Below are 20,494 nucleotides of genomic sequence, written 5' to 3'. Positions count from 1 at the left end.
TGCCTAAAAAAGAAAATGGTGTACCTAATAAAATATTCCAGATAACATTTGATAATTTCATTTAGAAAATATTCAAGTTCAACAAGATAAATAGATATTTAGCATTGTACTGACTTAGGAAAATACAAATAAAAGGCACAGTCTCGGGCCCGGCGCGGTGGCGCAAGTGGTTAAAGGTCCTCGCCTTGCACGCCCGGGATCCCATATGGGCGCCGGTTCTAGTCCCGGCGGCCCCGCTTCCCTTCCAGCTCCCTGCCTGTGGCCTGGGAAAGCAGCAGAGGACGGCCCAAAGCTTTGGGAACCTGCACCCGCGTGGGAGACCCGGAAGAGGCTCCTGGCTTCGGATCGGCATAGTATCGGCCCGTTGCGCTCACTTGGGGAGTGAATCATCGGACGGAAGATCTTCCTCTCTGTCTCTCCTCTCTGTATATCCGCCTTTCCAATGAAAAAATAATAAAAATAAATTTAAAAAAAAAAAAAAAGGCACAGTCTCAAGCCTTAAAGAAATTTGTCATGTTTTTCCATAATAATCATTAAAACAAATGAAATCAAAGAAAAGCATCTTTTAAATATGATGCTAAATTATAAATTGGCATAATGGTAAATATAAGAATCGTTTAATATATGGGACCTGCAGACTAAATCACTGCCTGTTTGTGACACCAGCATCCCACACTGGAGTGCAGGTTTGTACAATGGCTGCTCAGTTTCTGATCCAGTTCCCTGATAATGTGCCTGGGAGGTAGAAGATGGCCATGGACTTGGACTCCTCTACCCACACAGAAGAACAGGATGAAGATCTAGGTTCCTGGCTTCAGCCTGGCCCAGCCTCAGCTGTCATCAACTACCATCTGAGGAGGAAACAAGTGCTTGGAAGATCACTTGCCGTCTCTCCCCTCTGTCATTCTGCTTTTAAATACATATAATAACAACAACAACAATAACTAATGGAATTGTAAGTGTATAACAAAATGCCTTAGAGAAACAATGCAGTGGAATTTACTCTGAAGTAATTTAGAAAAGCCATGTGAATGTACATTTTCTTCAACAGGAATCCTTGCCTTACCCTCCAGGAACTCTGTCTGGACGGCCACTGCTGACACAGCTGGCTCCATAACCAGTACAGTCTCCACACACAGTGCACACCATGCACTGCTCCAGTTTCCATTTATGCATGCCTGGAGGGCACATCATGGACTTCTCATCTTTCTCATCTAATTCCTCTTCCAGGTCTTCATCCATTGCTGTTGCCATATTTTCAATTCCAAATCCTATTTGACAGATCATTTATAATTTCACATAGATTATTCATGTTTTACAAAGGGGTAATTAACATTTCCCATTTAAAATTCAAGTAATTACATAAAAGAATAGTAAAATATAAAAGTGACAATAGTAAACTTTAATTCAGGGTCAGTAAATGCTATTGCCTTGCTGAACTGGACGGAAGGAAGGCTATTTCAAACATGGCTTTTAGTTATTTCTTCCCGTTGATCATACTTATAAATCTCTTCTGGGTTTAGTTTTTCTCTTCCATGCTTAGACCATGTTTATGTTTAGCAGACCAAAGAACGTATCCTCATCATGCACTCTAAGTCAGGGATCTTCCAACTCTAGAATATTCTTCTACTCTCAGCAACCAGCTGATCTGATGATTTCATGATTTAAAAATGCCCAAAGTCTTACACAATCTTTGGAAGAACAAAACTCCTCAGGAAGAAACAGTCTGCCATGATGTGACTCCACATTTCTTCCAACCTCATTTCTTCTAAACAAACCACAAAATACTTGAACTCTAAATCCCCTCTGTTCTCCAAACATGCTGTATCTTTCTTACATGCTTAGGGTTTTAGACTCATTTCCTTACATAAGAGGTCTCTCAGGGATGATGTATCACAGAGAGTTAAATCAACACTTAAACTACGGGCATTTCATAACAAAGTGCTGTCTTGCATCTCAGCTGCCTGCTTCTGATTCAATTTTCTGTTAATGTGTCTGAGAAGCAGGTGGATTACTGGATTCCCATGTGGGAAATGGGATTGGAGTTCCTGTCTCCTTGCATCAGTGTGATGCAACCCTGGATCTGTGGCCATTTAGGGAGTAAACCACCAAAGGCAAGATTTTGGCTCCTCTCTCCCTTGTGTTCTGTGTTGGTGTACATGCCCCTTCTCCTTCCCTCATCTCCCAGTAAAATTCCTACCTGTTAAAAATTTGTCACAAGACACTTTTCCACAAAAGCACTTAATTTCTTTTCCAAGGAGTCAGTCAACTGACATCTGGACAACTATCTGCTCCAGCTAATTTACAGCTCAGGTACAACTTTTAAAATTGTAATGTAACACATTCAACTATTTCTTTTAAGATACTTAATATTATCAGGGACTTCATGACAAGGGATCAGCAAACTATGCAAAGGGCCGGACTATAAATAACCTGACTCCATGGGCCACATAGTCTTTGCCACATTTTTTATGATGCTTTACAAATTTAAAATCCATTTTTTACTTTAGAGGGCTACATAAACAAAAACCTATTCATTCTGAAAAAGATTTTTCAATATACAATCAAAAGAATGATGACAACACACTTTTAACATAACAATTAAACACCTACCTTTTCCCCCTTGGCTCATGGCACCTGTGTCTCGTCCACACTGTCCTTTATTATTTACACCAAATGTCCAAACTTCTCCATTCTTCATTAAAACACAAGTGTGAGCTTTACCCATTGCTACCTGAGTTACAAAATGGCCCTTCAAATCAGTTACCAAACCTACAGAAAGATTAAAATTTGGTAAAAACAACAAACTCTAAAAAACCTTTCAAACCTAGTAAATTATCCTGTTGAAGAACCTTCTATTTCTGTGGCAGGATAACTCACCAAAAAAAGGAAATGTGTTGCCAAAAGACTACCTGCAACTGTGAATTTTGCTAAGTTCGTAAAGATGTAGCTTCATCTCATGTTATCATCCAGACTTGGGACAAATCCTTACTATAGCATTAACTGAAGCACACACCTCCTGAAAGCTTGTTCTCAATACCAAAAATACTCAGGAAGGTCAGTGATTCTTAAAATGTTCTGGTTCAGGAAAAAAGGAATTCATAACATTTTTTAAATTAAAAACTTTTAGTATTAACCTACAAATAGTGTTACTATCCTGTCACTCTTTGGGAAAAGTATTCTTTACACTGATAGTTTAGATATCACTTTCTTGAAGTCACCTTCACTTTCAGCTTTTACTACAAGCTTAAGTCCACAATCACAAATTTCAGTGATTATAATTTATTCTAGCTTAGTCATCAGGAGTAAGTTTCAAAGATAATAACTTATCCTTGTTATGTAAATCCTTGTCCCAGGTTACTACCTCTAACCTAGGGCATGCCACATGAGTATGGCAAAGATTTCCAGAGAAAGCAAGAGTTCAGGTAAAGCTGAACACCGAGCTCTCTCAGTAGCTTGGTATAAAACTATGCACAATGCTTCAAGTCATGAGATATCAAGGTGAATTTATTCGTAAAATGTTTCTTCTAAATGTAAATTATTAGAAGAATTCTAAATGTTAAAGTATGAAAAATGAATAAAGTATACACATTTTTCTAGATCTTTATAACAAATGACTAGTATGAGACTTTTTATCAAAATAAAATAATGCTTAAGTCTTGTTTTACTTACTTGAATTGTCAGAATAAATGGCATCTTTTCCAAACATGTATAACTCTCCATCTTTAGAAATAACAGAACTACTTCCATTATTGCATGCAGTATACACTACAATCTTTCCTTCCATCTTAATTATCTTTTTAGGTTTATAGGGTTTTGACTGTCGTCTGCTCTTAGCTTAAAAAGAAGCATACAGTTATAGTTAATTTAAAGCAACTAAATAATTAATGCTGCTTATTTTTACATAAATCTTAACAAGAAAAACATTATCTACACTTATGATATACTCCATTTATTTTCACAAAGTTCCTGGCTTCCCATCACTTGCATTACAATTAGTCAACCTGCCAAACTCTGCTGGTCAGTTATGCCTAGACTTATTTTAATGTAAAAAAAAGTTACGCACAGGATTTTTTTTTTAACTATCTGCACATCCATGAACTTTTTGAGATCCTTCATATATGTGGAAAGCGAGAAATAAATCCAAATGTGGGAAACTCAAGCAACCACTGTCCATAAAAACTAAGTTCTTGAAATAAGCAAAAGATGGTAAACCTCAGTCACTGTTTCGCCAATCAACTCTTTCCTGCATTCCTTTTGGAACAAGAAATTACATATTCTTTTTATATAAACTTACTGTGTTTGGATGAAAAGGGCAATTATTGTTTATAGCCACTGCTTACATTACAACTAAACAAGGATCGGTTTATTTTTTCTTTGTTAAATTTTGGTAAGGATTAAGCCTTTGTACTATAATGTCAATTTAAATGTTATCTCAAAAACTAAAAAAAAAAGAAGATGGGGAAGAAGAAGGTCAGGAGTGAGGAAAAGACAGGGAGAGAAGGAAGGGAGAACATATTCTTAAACTTTTACCTATGAGCTACACTGAACCTGATAAGAAAGCTACATAACACTGTTTATCTTTTCACTGCTGCGTGATTTCATCACTAACAAATAACTAAAGCATTAACATAAAACGAACTCTTAGGCAAGGTCACACAATATTTACTTTTATTGTAAAACATACTCCACTTAAAGTCTAAAGAGTTTAGGAAACCAAAGAGTTTCCTAAAACAATGCTCTAGAATAATGATTTTAAAATAGCACTGCTGTAATAGTCATACTCAGATAACTATGTATTTATAAAGCTTTAAAATTCATGCTTGCAACTTCTAGAATGAAGTTAGAAATCATTTTTTCAATGACCAACATACCATCACCATTAACCAGACATACACCAAAATAAACCTTGGAGAGGTCAGTGTATTGGAAACTGATAAATTTTGTTAATTTCCCAAGCTTTTATCAATTACCCAGGTATTCAGAACACTTACTTGACTCTCCATCTTCTCCTTTACTAGCAGATCCTGTAAAGAATATGCTTCCATCTTCTGCAACCAGAAGGGCGTGAGAGCCATCATGTCCCACTGAGAAGTGCACTATCTTTGGAGATTTTGTAATAGGTAGTTCAACCCATTTTCCTGCTGAAGGGCCACCTTGTTTGATTCCAAGACTCTGGTATTTGCCAGTGTAATATATCTTATACAATAAAAGAAAAAAAAAAGAATTATACTGCTTTTTGGAAAAGTATACCACATTTCAAGGGAAAAAATGCTTCCTTTTTTATTGAAAAAGCAAAAATATCAAAGAATCCAAACTCTAGCACTATTTGACTTCAGTGAGCTGAGCAAGATATTTGCAAAAAGACAAAGCTCATAATGGATTTTTCACATACATTCAAGATATTGAATTTTCCTTTTTGTATTTATTTTACATTTCATAAATGTCATGTTTACAATAGTAGAAAACACAAAAAATTCTCATTTTCCCTTGTGGTAAAAACCTGCACAAATAATACATCTGTCTAATAATTTTAATTTTTAGAATTCTTTCAACTACCTTATTTTCTTTTCATATCTACTACGTAACAAAAAGTTACCATCTCTACGAACTGATCTCTACAACTTACACATGCTCCTACTTCTCCAACTTGCAGCCTAGCTCTACACATTTACAATTTACACACTATCCTATTCATCAACATAAGCACAAAATATAACTCATTCTAATTTAAAAATTAGAAAATTTCATCATATTTAATGTTTAAAAACTTGGTATTTTATAATAGTCTTAATTGCCATAATTGTATCATGCTATTTTAATAATGAAAAGTAGTTTCATCATAAAGAAAATTTAAATCAAAATCAAGATTGTACTTAAACATGCAAATCATATAAACTAATCAATGGACTTCAGTAATTGTCTCTTAAAGCAGAGAATGTTTATTTTTAATTCAAGAAGAGTAATTTACCTTTCCATTTGCTGTTTTCATTAGTGCAAACTCTCGTCCTGCACCAAGAATTGCTGATTCCTCATCAAATCCTGTACCTAAAATGTATGACTAATAAATACTACTGTATTTCTAACATAAATAATTTCAAGTACAATGTACTATTTTGAGTGACAGAAAAGTTATCTTAATTAGCATCACTCAAAACCAAGGACAAAATATGCCACAAGTTCTGCATCTTAAAAATTATTAATAATAGTTATATTACTGCAAAGAAACATAAGGTTATTGAAATCTTGTTCCAAATAAATTCTTAAAATAGGAATTGTGAAAAAAAAAATCAACATCAACAATATTCTCCTAATTCTTTGCTGCAAAGTTTTTTAATACATTTCTTAATGTAGTTACTGTATAAATTTGAACACATGTATTTGTAAACACACACATAAATGCTTATGTACATTTTTAAACTCCAAAATTCAGAGAAATTATAAATTTATATATGGTATACTTATGATTTTATCCTGTTACAAGGCTACAAATTAATTTCTGGCCTTTTAAAATTTATTAACCATGATTCCCACTAATTGTTTTCCTATGGAAGAATTACAGAAATACTATTAACTAAATTAAAACAGGCAATGTGAAGTACTAACATCAAGTTCATTAAAATTACTGATATAACAGTTTAAAAAAAGTAGGTATTGCAAATACTCCCCTCCCACAGTTAAAGAACTGCATTTATATTAACATCAGTGGCATGAAAACCAAACTTTAGACCCTCAATAGAACCAGTATTCTTAATTACTTGTAAAACATTACAATTACATTAAGCACAAAAAAAATGCTCTGGGGTTTTCTATATTTACATACCCAAATGAAAGAATACTGATCACTTGTTAGGTTAATCAAATGCTCACAATCTATGAAATCATTCCATGAAGAATTATGTAACAAAAAATTTACAAAATGGAATAGTTTATAAAGTAACAGTGTCTAACAGCATCTATCCATACATTTTCTCTACTTTCATATATCAATTCAAATTCTATTTTTTAAAAATATAAGCTAGATTGTTGAAAGCACAATGTTTGCTTTTAAAAGAAATAATGATTTTGAAAATTAAAACATCACAATATGAATTATTTTGCCATCTTACTGATAATATGTAAGTCCTTTTCCAGATCAAATAGTGAGATTCCACAGGCATGTAAACATTTTCTGGCCAGTTTAAGTTGCAGCTCTTGTTGCAGAACAGGTTCAGTGCTTGTCGCAAATATTCTGACAACAAAGCCATCCTAAAAAAAAAAAAATACCAACAGTATGTCTCATAACTTGGCATTTTGAAATTCCATATTCTATCCAATGAAAACAAAATTTAAAAGATTCAGAATACTTACATCTCTTGAAGCAGCTATCTGATTAATATATTCCCCATCAGTAAATAAAATATTTTGACCTTCAGTGTGGCAATCTGTGCAAAGCAAGAAAAATTATATCATAACATAAATGAACACCTCAGAAAATGATTTTACTCGTCTGCAGAAGTCAGAATGATATTTCTCCACGCAGTAAGGACAAACTTACACTCAAAAAGAGACTTTTTAATAAAGAGTTACCAATTAGCAAAAACTAAATAATTCAACTACAAACTATTATTGCAAATTGTGCTTACACTTATAAATCTTCCACAGTCAAGGACCTGAGAGCCCAGCTAATTTCAAAATGAATTAGTATTAGCTAAGAATCTAATAGCAAGCATGCATCATGATGAACAAACTGTAAGGTTGGTTATAATCATTTCAATACAGTCACATGCAATGTAGGCAACACTCTACCATTAGACATGTATCACAGTCATTAGTGTCACAGGAAAAAACACAGACAGACCTATGCTTCTGTATTTGAGGTCTATTGTGCCCATCTACAGATATCCCTTGCTTTATAAAATGGATGATACTCAAAACCAGTACATTTCCCACTTAGAGATTTAATTTTACTTTTGGCATTTTTAGAAATTAGCATGCTCAAAATTTTTTTAATGTTCATCTTCTGTTACAGATGGATCAATGTTTGTTTATTATTTTTTTTTCAAAATGAACATGTCCTGGCCTCAGTATCAAAGTTGCTAACTTCGCTACAGAACAGTACAATACAGATTTTGAGCAAAATAATGCAAAGTTCATTTGTAACAAGGGATACCAGTATTACAGAAGGATCGATGAAACATGTGTCAGTCATTGCTACTAGGTAACGCAAAACTAACAAGCACAATAAGCATTTAAGTATAAACGATGTTCCTTTCAGAAAACAAATATTCAGCAAGCAAATACAAAGGCACACACTTCCCAAATAGCTGCAGAGAACTAGGATGAATCTCTCCATTAATCACAATATCAAAATTTTTTTGGCATCTAATTACACCTGAAGTCTACAAAACATAAAATTCTGGTTTTCAGAATGCAGTAAAAAGGAGCCCACCCAAATCGATTACTCTGTCTTTGCCCAGGAGCTTCATACTAGCATACTTCCTTATTATAAATATGCAAAACACAGGCAGACCCTTACCAAATAGAGAATTCAGTGATCACAAACTGGAAATAGAAACTGGGAGACAAGGCCCACTGGTAGCCCAAGAGACTTGGTAATCAAAGAGAGGAGAAATCGAAAGAAAGAGTTCCTAGTCCACTGTACAGAATACAAAGAGGCGCAAGAAAGATGCTTCTCAAGCTCTAAGCAGTAAGATTTTAAACTAAAAAGCAAAGAAGAAAAACTCATTATAATTTCAGATAAATGCAGGGGTGATGAGTGAAGCGACGCAAAAATAAGAATAGCAAAAAGCCTCATAAGCTGAGGCAATTTGTCAACAGGCTTGGGGAGTATGACACAGGACACAATCTGAAAGGTACACCAAGGTAAAAAGAATAAAATGGCAATCATTGGAGGTAAAGTATGCTCTAGGTTCATCAATACTAGATTGAGTTTTTTTTCTTTAGATATAAATTAGACTACAAGACAAGGTGGAACATGAAGCTCAAGGAACTGTCCGATTTACCTCAACCTTAAATATAGCATCCACAATCATTTATAAATCTGACAAGCCACTTTAGCTGTGTCTTGATAGGGAAACTACAGGCACAACTATCGAGGTACTATTACTGAAGACAAGGCGGGCCAGGTCAAAGAAACAAGAAAATGACAACAGGCATCTTCAGGCTTGATTGAGAGCTGAGTCTGTGCCACGCGATTTCAACATTGTCTCTTTATGCTTTCTTTATCAGTCGTGGAATATTACAAGATAGCATCTTCAGGAAAACAGAAAGCAAAATTTGCCAGTTTGGAAGAAATACAGTACAGGACTTCCCTCTCAAAGTTTGATTCTTCACCGTGAATACAGCACATATTTGTGAAAGACAGAAAGCCACACTTACACTATTAAAAGCTGCAGGTCATTTGGTAAATGATACAGAGCGACTTAAACCAAAAAAGGACACATAACAAGTTATTTTTCTAAAGCATGATGGGATTAAAAACAGCTGTAGGTAAAGATCTCAACTTGATTTTTGATTTACAATGTACCTACTAAAAGAGCAGGATTTCTCATAAGTAAATCCTTTATATTAGTATCCATCTGCTGGAAGGAGGTGATAACTTCTGTTGCTTTAGAACTTCTAATTACATCATCCTCAAACGACTTCCACAAAGCAACAGAGGCTTCCATTTCAATACACTAATCAGTGGAATATTTTACATTACCATTAAAATGGTATTGCAGAGAATTACTCAGAGGCCTACAAATATCTTGATATTAAGTGAAAGGAAATAAGTTTAAAAAAATACGTAGCATACGATCACTTTTTCATAAATACGTACTTATGTACACAGGGAAATACAAAGAGGCTATTTACAAATTTAAGTGTTTTTATATGGGAAGTGAGAGTTAATCTGTTTTTAATTTGTTTTTACTCATTTTTATATAATAAACACAATCACATTTAACACGTGCATGTATCTAATATACAAATTTAAACACAGACATATATACACACACATAGAAGACATACATGTCGTCCTTAAACAAGCATATTTTTAAACTTACTACTTTCATTATTATTAGGACAAACAACCAGGACTTGTGAGTAGAAAAACAAACAAGAACAAAATCTTGTAGCACATCTGCAAATAAGCAGCCTTAACAAACCAATATGACCAACTCATCTGTTCTCCAAAGTTGTACTATTTGTGAAATGGACAAAAAAGTGTGGCATTCATTTTAATATGACCTTTTAATGTGATGCCACATTCATGACTTTAGATATATGTATAGACACCACTATTCATAAGTGTTTGATGAAGTTATAAGAAAATCTTAACAATTAACAAGCAGCCCAGGAATAGTGATCTTCAACGTGTCTTTAAAAGCATCATTTTCAGACAATTGTTTAGAATAATAATTCTGCTTACCATGAAATAAATCACTGATGACATATTTTAAGATTTTAATATGTACAACTTTAGAAAGTATCCAAGGCTTAAAGCAAATTCAACAGCTTTATATTGGAAGATTATGCTTTTGCCCAGTCCAGTGTTCCATAAAATTTGAGATCTACTACTTCAAAACATAAATGAACTATGTCAAAGTATCTTATCAGAATATTATTAAAGATTATATCTGATGGTTTTAAAAAAGTTCTGACCCTTCCTAAACTGTATCATTGAAAATTCTTTCAAATAAAGAGGAAAACAAGTTTATTATTGTTAAAGTAACAAATAGGTTCTTTGTATAGGACAGACATATGGAAGACAGAGCCAAAATTTTGTTAAGACCAACAAAATAATATCACTCCATTAATTTAGAAGCTGAAGAAATCCTGGTGGAATCACAGGATTAGGTCACAGATAGGGAAGAGTTTAAAAACAAATGCTGAAACTTAATTATATTATATATCTGATGTCTTCATATGCATTAAATTTTATACATAATAACAAAGTTTGCATATCAAAATTTATAAAACTTATTTGTAAATAAGCATTATTCTTGCTACTCATTCTTTATGCCTAAATAACCTATCATGCACATTTTTAAAATCATCTGTGAAGCACAGAAATGACCCATCGAAACATACCTGGTAATACTACAGTACCATCCTGTTCCAGTGTTTCAGGGCTTATTCTTATAGCTGTCATGCTGTGGTTATTCGCATCTCTATACAATAAATAACCCTAGTGATACAAGATATTTCCAAGTGTTAAGTTTTTATTACCAATTCACGAGAATAAACAGCTATATAGCTCCATAATTTTTTGAGATATGAAAACAAATTTGATGTGAAAAAGACTAATATAAGATACAATTATATTTTAATAAAAGGAGATGTATACTATGAATCAACACATTGATTGTAACACATATAAAGTATATAAAACAGGAAAGAGTACAAATATCTTGTCTAAAATGACTACCACTTGCCCAAGCAATAATGTTAATGATCACTAATGATACCTTAGCAACTATTTTAAGGAATAGTAGCTGAAATTCCCAAATGAATAGAGGAGTAGTTTCTACACAGTGATATGTCATAGAATATACTATTTTCCAAGACATTACTTTCTTACATAAAACAGTGGGGTGGCAAACAAAAACTTGATGAGGATAGTTACTAAGGATAGTTACCAAGTAACTAACTCATTATTTACATTTTAATTTCAAAATGTTCTCAGTTAATATAGCAGGACAGATCTTTACATAACAATAATTTCTTTAGCTTTCAAAAACTTTGAAATATCATTCATCAGCTGATGCTGGCAATAAATCCATGAGGCGTGTGGCAAAGAAGCCTTTATTTTCTATCTTAAAAGGGAACTTGGGCTTCACCTCTGAGGAAGAGCCATATGGAAAGAAGTATTTCCAACCCCCCTGTGTCCATTCTTCATTTGTTTTTGTTCAGGACAGGAGGAATAATGTACCTGATGGCTGACCCACTCAGAGGACAACACTTATTTGCCTGTGTTGGTTATGGATGAGATCACAGTGTTAGTAAAGCAACACAGGCCCAGCCCTTTTCTTTCTTTGGTGATTCTTTATATGATCCTCCATGCCATTTGCTATACACTCAGCAGGCCGAGTTCTCTAAAAAGCAATTCTCTAAAAAATACTGAAACTAGCTTTAGAATGGGGGAAGAGTTTATAGCCACAGCCCTAATTTGGACTCAAGTCAAAGATACACTCTCAGTCCAAGTTTTCAAATAAAGGAAAAGCTTTCTTATCCATGAACTCACTTAAACAGGAACTCCAAATATGACATTTTTATCCTCATTTTTTAGTTAAATACCAGAGGGACAAGTGAACTGACTTGCCCAAAGTCATAAAGCAAATAAGAACCAGAATTAACAGTAAACTGTTTATGAATTCTCAGCCAACATTCTTTATAGTAAACTCCATGATTGTTGCAGATATCATGATACAGTTTCATTTCAATAGAAATAGTTTACTTATTAATTAAACAGGTATGAATCATGCTTTTTCCAAGGTAAGAAAAATTATGTTTATTATGGATATCCTCCTACCTGAGCATACCCTAACCAGGATTTTTTTTCTTTTCTGTTTCTGATGCGAGATGTAGAATTGTATATATGGCCCTGAAAAAGCAACAGAAAATAATCTTATCGACAGTCTCATAACAAAAAATAAAAATGTATGTATGAAATTTATTGCATGTATTTAATTAAAAGAGTAACTGTAATTACTATTCTGAAAGTGAAGGTAGAAATAAAGAAAACACAAATCAACAACACTTCAGGGTTAAGAACTGTAAAGAATCATATTACCCTAACTGTTCCACTGTATCCAGAGCCTATTTTGTATAATCCATCCTTGCACAAAAGATAGAGAAAGAATCCATCATTCTGAAGTAGACACTGGTCATCTTCATCAACAGTTATTTCCTTTAATGGCCACTTGTGCATTAATGCTGCTTTCTTTATGCCATTGCTAAACCAATCCTGAATTTGAATTTTTCCAACCAAAACCGCTTGTACACTTCTCTGTAGTGAATTCAGTATTGTTGGCACCTATTCAAGGATTAAGAAAAAAAAGGAAGACATTCAAATGTCTGTAAACACAAAACAAAGATTCTTCAGTAAAGTGCCATCATTTTTAAGAAAATTGCTTAAGACATGTGATGTTTGACACACCTTCAAAGTACTAAGTGTTCATCTATTAGAAGCAAATCTCAAGTGAACTAGGTAGTCTTCCTTAAAGATTCTCTCCCATTCACTAATTCCACAGAATCATAGCCATTATGTCAACAAGTTCATCTCCACATATCTGGCACTGCCTTGTGTAACTGAGTATACTCATTCAGTATGCTTTCTCATTCACCATCCAGATCTTGCATTCTTCACATTTCATATTTCCTTGGTTTGTCTCTCTATACTACAATCTGAATTTCTTCCTCTTCATTTTTAAATTTCCTATTTCTACCTTCAAACTATATTACCCACTAGTGAACACTTTAAATTTCTAATTTTTAAACAGGTGGTTTTCCATTTCTAAGAGTTCAATTTCTTTTTCTTTATTTGAAAGGCACAGTGACATAGACAGAAATAGAGAAAACTTCCAACTGCTGTTTCACTCCTTAAACAGCTACGATGGCAAGGCTAGGCCAAGCAGAAGCCCAGAGTCAAGAGCTTTACCCAAGAATGCCATGTGGGTGGCAGAGACCCAAACACTTGGGCCATCCTCTGTTCCTGCACACTTGGGAAAGCAGCAATCAGAAATGGGCTGAACTGGGGCATATCTATAGAACACGGTCCCCGTTAATAACAGGAATTACACAGCTCTCCCATCTGTCCTGCAGGTTAGAGAGGTAATTAAATCATGCTTTAAAACTATAAATTCTTTCTCAATTGCCAGAACAGACCAAAAGTATTAATTCAAGTTTGCCTTTTAAGAAGATTTCATTTCAACATTAATGATAGTAAAATTTTATTTAACTATACATTCATATAATGCATCATGAAAAATCATAAATCAGTAAAAATTACAGATAATTCATACTATAGCTTTTTTATTTCACCAGACAAAACATACTTGAATCTATACAGTTCTAAAATTGAAAGTTCAGGGCATGATAGGAACTGTGTGGAAGGCAGAGAATGACGGATAGAAGGCTGTGGTATTAACACAAAGAGCAGCTTAAAGATTTAAGAATTTTTGCCAAAATTTATTTATTTTTCTTTAGTACTACAGAATTAAACACACAGGTAGCTTAACTCAAATACTACTGATTATTTATACAACAATCTTGGATGGTTCAGCAACTACAATGAGTGAGAAGAAGTAGGGAATTCCTACTGGTAGAAACTGAAATGAAATTCCCATCTTGGCATCTTAGGAAGTTCTAAGCAGCCGTGAGTAAAAAATACCTGAATAGTTTGGCAAGCATGGCTACCATTGTTGGTGAGAATAGCAGAGATGGCTTGCAGTGTCCTTCCTGTTTCTCCCCAAGAAGCCACCAGACTAAAGAGGCAAGCGCACGAGAGTGCTGTCAGGGACTGTCCTGTGCTGTCATTCATTCCAGTACTCCGAACAGTGATCTCCAAGAGGAGCTGGAAGAGAGACTCTGTGGGTAAGACAGGAACTCAGTTAGGTTCAGCTGACAAACAGAACAGTGGAGCTACATGCTTATTTATTTAATTTTACTTTGTCTCATTGTAACAAAATCTAAGGCACCTAGAACATTTTACATTAGTTTCTTCAGTTACCCTTTTGGCTTCAAACTTAAAATATCTAACAAAAGCCTTAAGGAACATTCAGCTCAACTTGTTTTTTTTTTTTTAAGATTTATTTATTTATTTATTGGAAAGTCAGATATACAGAGAGGAGGAGAGACAGAGAGGAAGATCTTCCGTCCGATGATTCACTCCCCAAGTGAGCTCAATGGCCAGTGCTATGCCGGTCCGAAGACAGGATCCAGGAACTTCTTCCGGGTAACCCACATGCGTGCAGGGTCCCAAAGCTTTGGGCTGTCCTCGACTGCTTTCCCAGGCCACCAGCAGGGAGCTGGATGGGAAGTGGAGCTGCCAGGATTAGAACCGGCACCCATATGCGATCCCAGAATGTTCAAGGCGAGGACTTTAGCTGCTAGGCCCGCCACCGGGCCCAACTTCTTATTTTTTTAAATGAAGAAATAAAATCTAAACTCATCTTAAAAAACCTTACCTCAAAGTATTTACAACTCAATCAATTCACCTGTAAATAAGATTACTCATTGCTCTTATTTTTATGTTTCAGTTTGGAAGAAGTATGGGCTTTTTAAAATATGAAGCATCCAGAAAACTATACATAGCTACAAAGCAACATCAGACCACATATAAAATGTGGTGTAACTGGTTTCAATTAAAAAAAATCAGCTTTCATCATTGACAAAAACAGTTCATTCTTACAGATTGAGTGCAGAATTTTAATCCCAGAGAATCTGCTAGAAGGCCAGATATTACTCTCCTATAATGCATAATAACATTGAGACATCAAGAGGCTGATTTTTCCCTACATTGCAAAACCATGTAACAGCAAAGGTGGAAAAACAACATGTGAATGTCTATGACCAGCAGAGGTCTCCACATAAAACTCTTGAATAACTTCACCCAAGACTGAATCAAAGGCATCCCCTGAGCACTTCCTCCAGAGAAGGTAAAGGGATTTGAAAATCCTTTAAAGAGGGAAAGTCAAAGACAGAAATTAAAAAAAAATCAGAGGAAGACTGAGAAAGAAGGTGGGTTGCAGAGAAGAAAGCCAGAAAAACGAAATCAATGTATCACAACCCTCTGGAGACCAAAACAGTCACCCGTGCCTTGGTTCATGCAAAGAAATGCATCCCCTACTAAGTCATACTGCTCTGTATCGAATCCCAAATTAAATCCAGTCGAATTTAATCCCTATTTAACCCACCAAACTTCTGTCCTTCCCATCATCACCTTCCCAGTCCATGCTATTTATCATCATCTCTTAACGAAATCAAAGCATTCATTATCTCAGATGATCAAAGAGAATTTTCAAACCAAAACTCCAGCTTTCTACTTAAACTCCACTCACATTCCTTTAATAATTTCTTCTCCACTATTTCCTTCCTCTGCCTTCTTTTCTTCTTCCATTTATCCATTTTTCTATATTTCCGGCAGTTCCTTTTTCTATCCCTCCTGCTAGCTTTTTCCTCCCTTTATCAGTTTTTCATTGCTTTCTGCACTTTTCCTTCTGTCCATCTGTCCAAACTTCCTCTCACTATATTTCCATCCATCCTGTAATAATTCAGCAAACGGGGGCCCGGTGCAGGAGCCTAGTGACTAAAGTCCTCATTTTGCATGAACTGGGATCCCATATGGGCACTAGTTGTGTCCCAGCTGCTCCATGTCCCATCCAGGTCCCTGCCTGTGGCCTGCAAAAACAGTTGAGGACAGTCCAAAGCCTTGGGGCCCTGCACACATGGGAAGCCTGAAGAAGCTCCTGGCTTTGGATCAGCTCAGCTCTGAATGTTACGACCACCTGGGGAGTGAATAGATGAAAGATCTTTCTCCTTGTCTCTCTGTATCTCTTTCTCTCTCTGTATCTCTTTCTATATATCTGCCTTTCCAATAATAAACAAACAATTCTTTACAAAAGTAGCAATTCAGCAAATATTTACTAAATTCCTACTGCACATTAGAAATACTGTAAATTGGGGTAGTACACTGGCAAACAAAGCAAGGAATGTCTCTACCCTCAAAAAGTAATGACATAAATGGAAGAACGCAGTCACTGATTTTTTTTTTATTGTTGTTAACATTGTATTATGTGATACAGTTTTATAGGCACTGGGGATTCCCCCCGCAGTCACTGATTTTTAAAAATCAAGAAAACAAATGCTTTTCAATACGGAATTTTTAAAGTATAATGAGGAAATGATTTTTTCCCATTTTTCCTAGCACATTAATAAGAGCTTACCATGGCCTAGAGAGCCGCACACATGACCTATAGCACCTACCACATATCACTCTCCCCTCCTCTTTCCATAGTGTAGCCACATTCATCTTTTTTCTTTTCCCTATCTTACTACATGCTGTCCTTTATATGAAACACAAAGACCTTCTATTCATCCTTGAAAATTTACCCTTCAAAATTCGAATGTCAGATCCTGTTTAAGACTCTGAGAACTCTCTGTACTTTTCTGAATACTTTTTACCTGGATCTTCAATTATAATCTATTCAACTGTCTGGTGCTATAATAGCACAGAATACAGGAGGTATTATAAAAAAAGTTCATTCAAAGAATAATTGAGAACAAAAAATTTAAATTGAGCAGGAATAAAGCTATAAGGAAATTATTATTTTTTAAAGCAAATAGGTTAAAAATTAAAATCCAGGAGGCAGGCATCTGGCATAGTGTTTACACAGGATAACTACATCCCATACTGACATACTGGGCTCCTGACTGCTCTAGATTTCCGTTTTCTGTGACTGCAGTCTCTGGGAGAAAGCATATGATAGCTCATGTGTCAACATGGTTCTGCCACCCACATTAGACACCCAAATTGAGTTCATGGCTTTTGACTTAGTGCAGTCTTAGCTACTCCCGGTATTTAGGGACTGAAACAGCAGATGAGAGATTTCTCTGTCTCCTTCCTTCCCTCTCAAATAGGTACATTAAGGAAAAAAGAAATCAATCAACATAGAAAGCTTTAAAAAAAAAAAAAGATTTTTACTGAAAAGATTTGCAAAAAGGAGGGACAGAGAGAAAGATCTTCTGTCTGCTGGTTCACTCCCCAAGTAGCTCCAACAGTGAAATTAAGCCAATCCAAAGCCAGGATCCAGGAACCTATTCCAGGTCTCCCACAAGGGTGCAGGGTCCCAAGGCTTTAGGCTGTCCTTGATTGTTTAGAAATAACTTTGAGTTTCTGGCATTTATTTCCCTTTTCTTTATTTTTTCCCAATTAGTCAGAATAATAAACATAGTCAGGAAGTGAATACTAGCCGATTTGTCCTAATATTTAACAAGAACAACTTCATGGTAATCTGAAGCCTTGTGAGTATTCCTGGTTTCTGCCTTCCCCTCATGTTTATAAACAATCCAGAATCCTTTGTGCAGGCACTTCAACTCTTAAACCATAATTCCCGTGAAACAATAAAACTCCTTAAAACACACCAGCTTTGCTGAGTATCACAGTTTCAGATTGCACTACAGGCTGTTGTGTGTGCTTCAGACAGAGTCACACGCCAGAAGCGCTTCACTCACCTAGAACCTCGGGTGGCTCAGACTGGAGACCTTCTGGCTGCTGACCTTGAAGCACGTTGAGCAGGGCCTGAAGACTCCTCAGACACAGGGAGGGATGAGAAAATCGTGTTTCCTTGATCAACTCAAAGACTTCACAAAGTCCAACTTCAATAATCTGTTTAACATGAGGAAAAAAGTACATTTTATACTATGAAAACAAGTAATATTTCCCAGTTCACCTGGTACAAGTTACTCCCATAGCAAACAATAAATGGTAAAATCTTTAAAGGCAGAAATAGCAAGTACCAAACTATAAAAACAAAAGGGAGGAGGGTATATTTAGCATGAATTTGTAAAACCATCTGATCACAAAGATAAGTATAAAATAATCTGCCTGGGCATAAAAAACACAAGTTATAATGCCTGGATTCCATGATAGTGTGATTTGATAGCCAGCTCTTGCACCTGACCCATGCTTATAGCAATGCAGAAACTTGGAGGCAGCAGTGATGGTTCCTATGATTGGGTTCCTACTACCCATGTGGTTTCTATAAACCAGTCAGTGCATGTTTGGGGGAAAATAAGCAAGTGATCTCAGAATAATGTAGAGGCTACATAAATTCACATGACTTTCTTCTAGGCAAGTACAACCAGAACAGGCAGAGTAAAATTCTAAGCTTAGGTAGGAAAATAAAAATCCCTTAGCTCTACTACTGCATGACCAAGAATCTTCCTGGTTTTATTTTTCTAAAAAAATTAAAACATACTTATCCAGGACTCCATGCCCAAGGGAATGCTCCTAGGCTTATTTAAGGCAGTTTGTACATGCAGTGCCCACCTTGGCGGCAAGCCACTGACTTAGGTCTCCACCTCCAAAAGCAAAGGCTTAAGAGCACCATAGCAAGCTGCTCTAGGCTAGCACATTAGGCCCTACTAACCTCTGCCTGGGTATTTAAGTATGCCCTCAGTTCCCCTGACTGAGTTATTGATTTAGTAATATTCTAATTATCTGCAAAGTCTGACCCAACCTGTTTTTCTCCACAAACCAACCTACTTTTAGTGCAAAAGTTTTTCAAAAGCAAGAAATTTTAGCAGTGCACACATATATGTCTTCAAGCCAGAAAACGTGTTTATGTAAACAGAATGTGGGAGCTTACCTTTGGAAGTTTGATAGGAGGTTCTTTTGATTCTTCCTCTTCATCACTATCTGATTCTCCACTCTGCACAGAGTTCTTCGATGCAACTGCTAAGGAGGTTTCCTTCTTCTGCCATTCCAGAACACAATGGCGTACATTGCAGTAAATATTGAAGGCAGAAGGATTACTGTGTAGTTTGATATCTGGTATTATTACTGTATTTTCCAGGTTTTCAGACTGAAATACAAAATAGGCTATTTCAATTTCACATTCTTTCCATCATCAATTTCTATTTTAAACAACAAAGAAAAACAAAGATCAAATAGACTGACCTGCATAAGTCATGCAAATGACAAAGCAAAAACAGTCTGTTGCCTCAACACCCTAAATCATTTTTTGGGGTATAACACAGGGATATTTACCACAACAGAAGCTGAAAAGGGGCAGACAGATAACAGAAAGATCCTTTATCGCCACAACAGGTAATTAGTCAACAAAGTTTAACTGCTAAAGTATTACATCACAGGATATTAATTTGGTGCCTCTCTAAGGGATAGCAAATATACTATGGAATAATCATCACAAATAACTGACTCACATTTGAAAGTCTTTTAAAGTTTATATTTAGGAGGGGCACTGTGGTGCAGCAGTTAAAGTGGCTGCTTGGGGTACACTCATACCACATCAGAGCACTTCACCTCCCAACACAGCTTCTTGTTAACATGCCCAGGGCACAAGAGATGATGGCTCAGATACTTGAGTTTCTGGGCATTTGAAGATTTCTGTTTCTCCCTCTGCGATATGCTGCCTTTCAAACACATACATAAAACTTTTTTGAAAAGTAGATTTAGGGATTTATATAGAAATTAGAGCTCATGGGCAGTAGTTAAAACACCACTTAGGTCATCTGCATATCTTGAAGCACTTGAAGTTGGAGTCCTGGCTCCACTTCCAATTCCAGCTTCCTGCTAATGTACAGCAATGAAGGGAACAGGTAACGGCTCTAGCTGCTTGAGTCCCTACCCACCACATGGGAGATTCACCCTGAACCAGCCCCAGGAGGGGCATTATGGGGGGTGAAATAGGAGTAGGAGATGTCTGCATCTGTCTCTATCTTATTTATTTGAAAGGAAAAGACACGTTTTAACTGCCTGATCTCA

At 35.6% G+C, this 20,494-nt stretch overlaps 1 protein-coding gene across 2 annotated transcripts in view; it reads right to left on the bottom strand.

The window, feature by feature from the left end:
• Positions 1-20,494, bottom strand: part of MYCBP2 (MYC binding protein 2) — a 208,949-nt gene that overhangs the window by 156,382 nt on the left and 32,073 nt on the right. For both annotated transcript variants that reach the window (XM_040991268.1, XM_040991267.1), the window contains exons 3-15: positions 19,356-19,571; positions 18,220-18,373; positions 14,378-14,574; positions 12,779-13,021; positions 12,518-12,589; positions 11,077-11,173; positions 7,351-7,424; positions 7,110-7,248; positions 5,972-6,048; positions 4,995-5,199; positions 3,673-3,837; positions 2,614-2,772; positions 1,067-1,271 (exon numbers count right to left, since the gene is read on the bottom strand). In XM_040991268.1, coding sequence (XP_040847202.1) covers positions 1,067-1,271; positions 2,614-2,772; positions 3,673-3,837; positions 4,995-5,199; positions 5,972-6,048; positions 7,110-7,248; positions 7,351-7,424; positions 11,077-11,173; positions 12,518-12,589; positions 12,779-13,021; positions 14,378-14,574; positions 18,220-18,373; positions 19,356-19,571 — 2,003 coding nt within the window. The remainder of the gene's footprint in view (positions 1-1,066; positions 1,272-2,613; positions 2,773-3,672; positions 3,838-4,994; positions 5,200-5,971; positions 6,049-7,109; positions 7,249-7,350; positions 7,425-11,076; positions 11,174-12,517; positions 12,590-12,778; positions 13,022-14,377; positions 14,575-18,219; positions 18,374-19,355; positions 19,572-20,494) is intronic.

This window comes from Ochotona curzoniae, unplaced genomic scaffold, assembly GCF_017591425.1.
Source record: "Ochotona curzoniae isolate NIBS_2020 unplaced genomic scaffold, NIBS_Ocur_1.0 contig_64, whole genome shotgun sequence".
Taxonomy (NCBI): domain Eukaryota; kingdom Metazoa; phylum Chordata; class Mammalia; order Lagomorpha; family Ochotonidae; genus Ochotona; species Ochotona curzoniae.
Note: the sequence above shows the minus strand (reverse complement) of the source record. Positions and strands in the feature narration are given on the sequence as shown.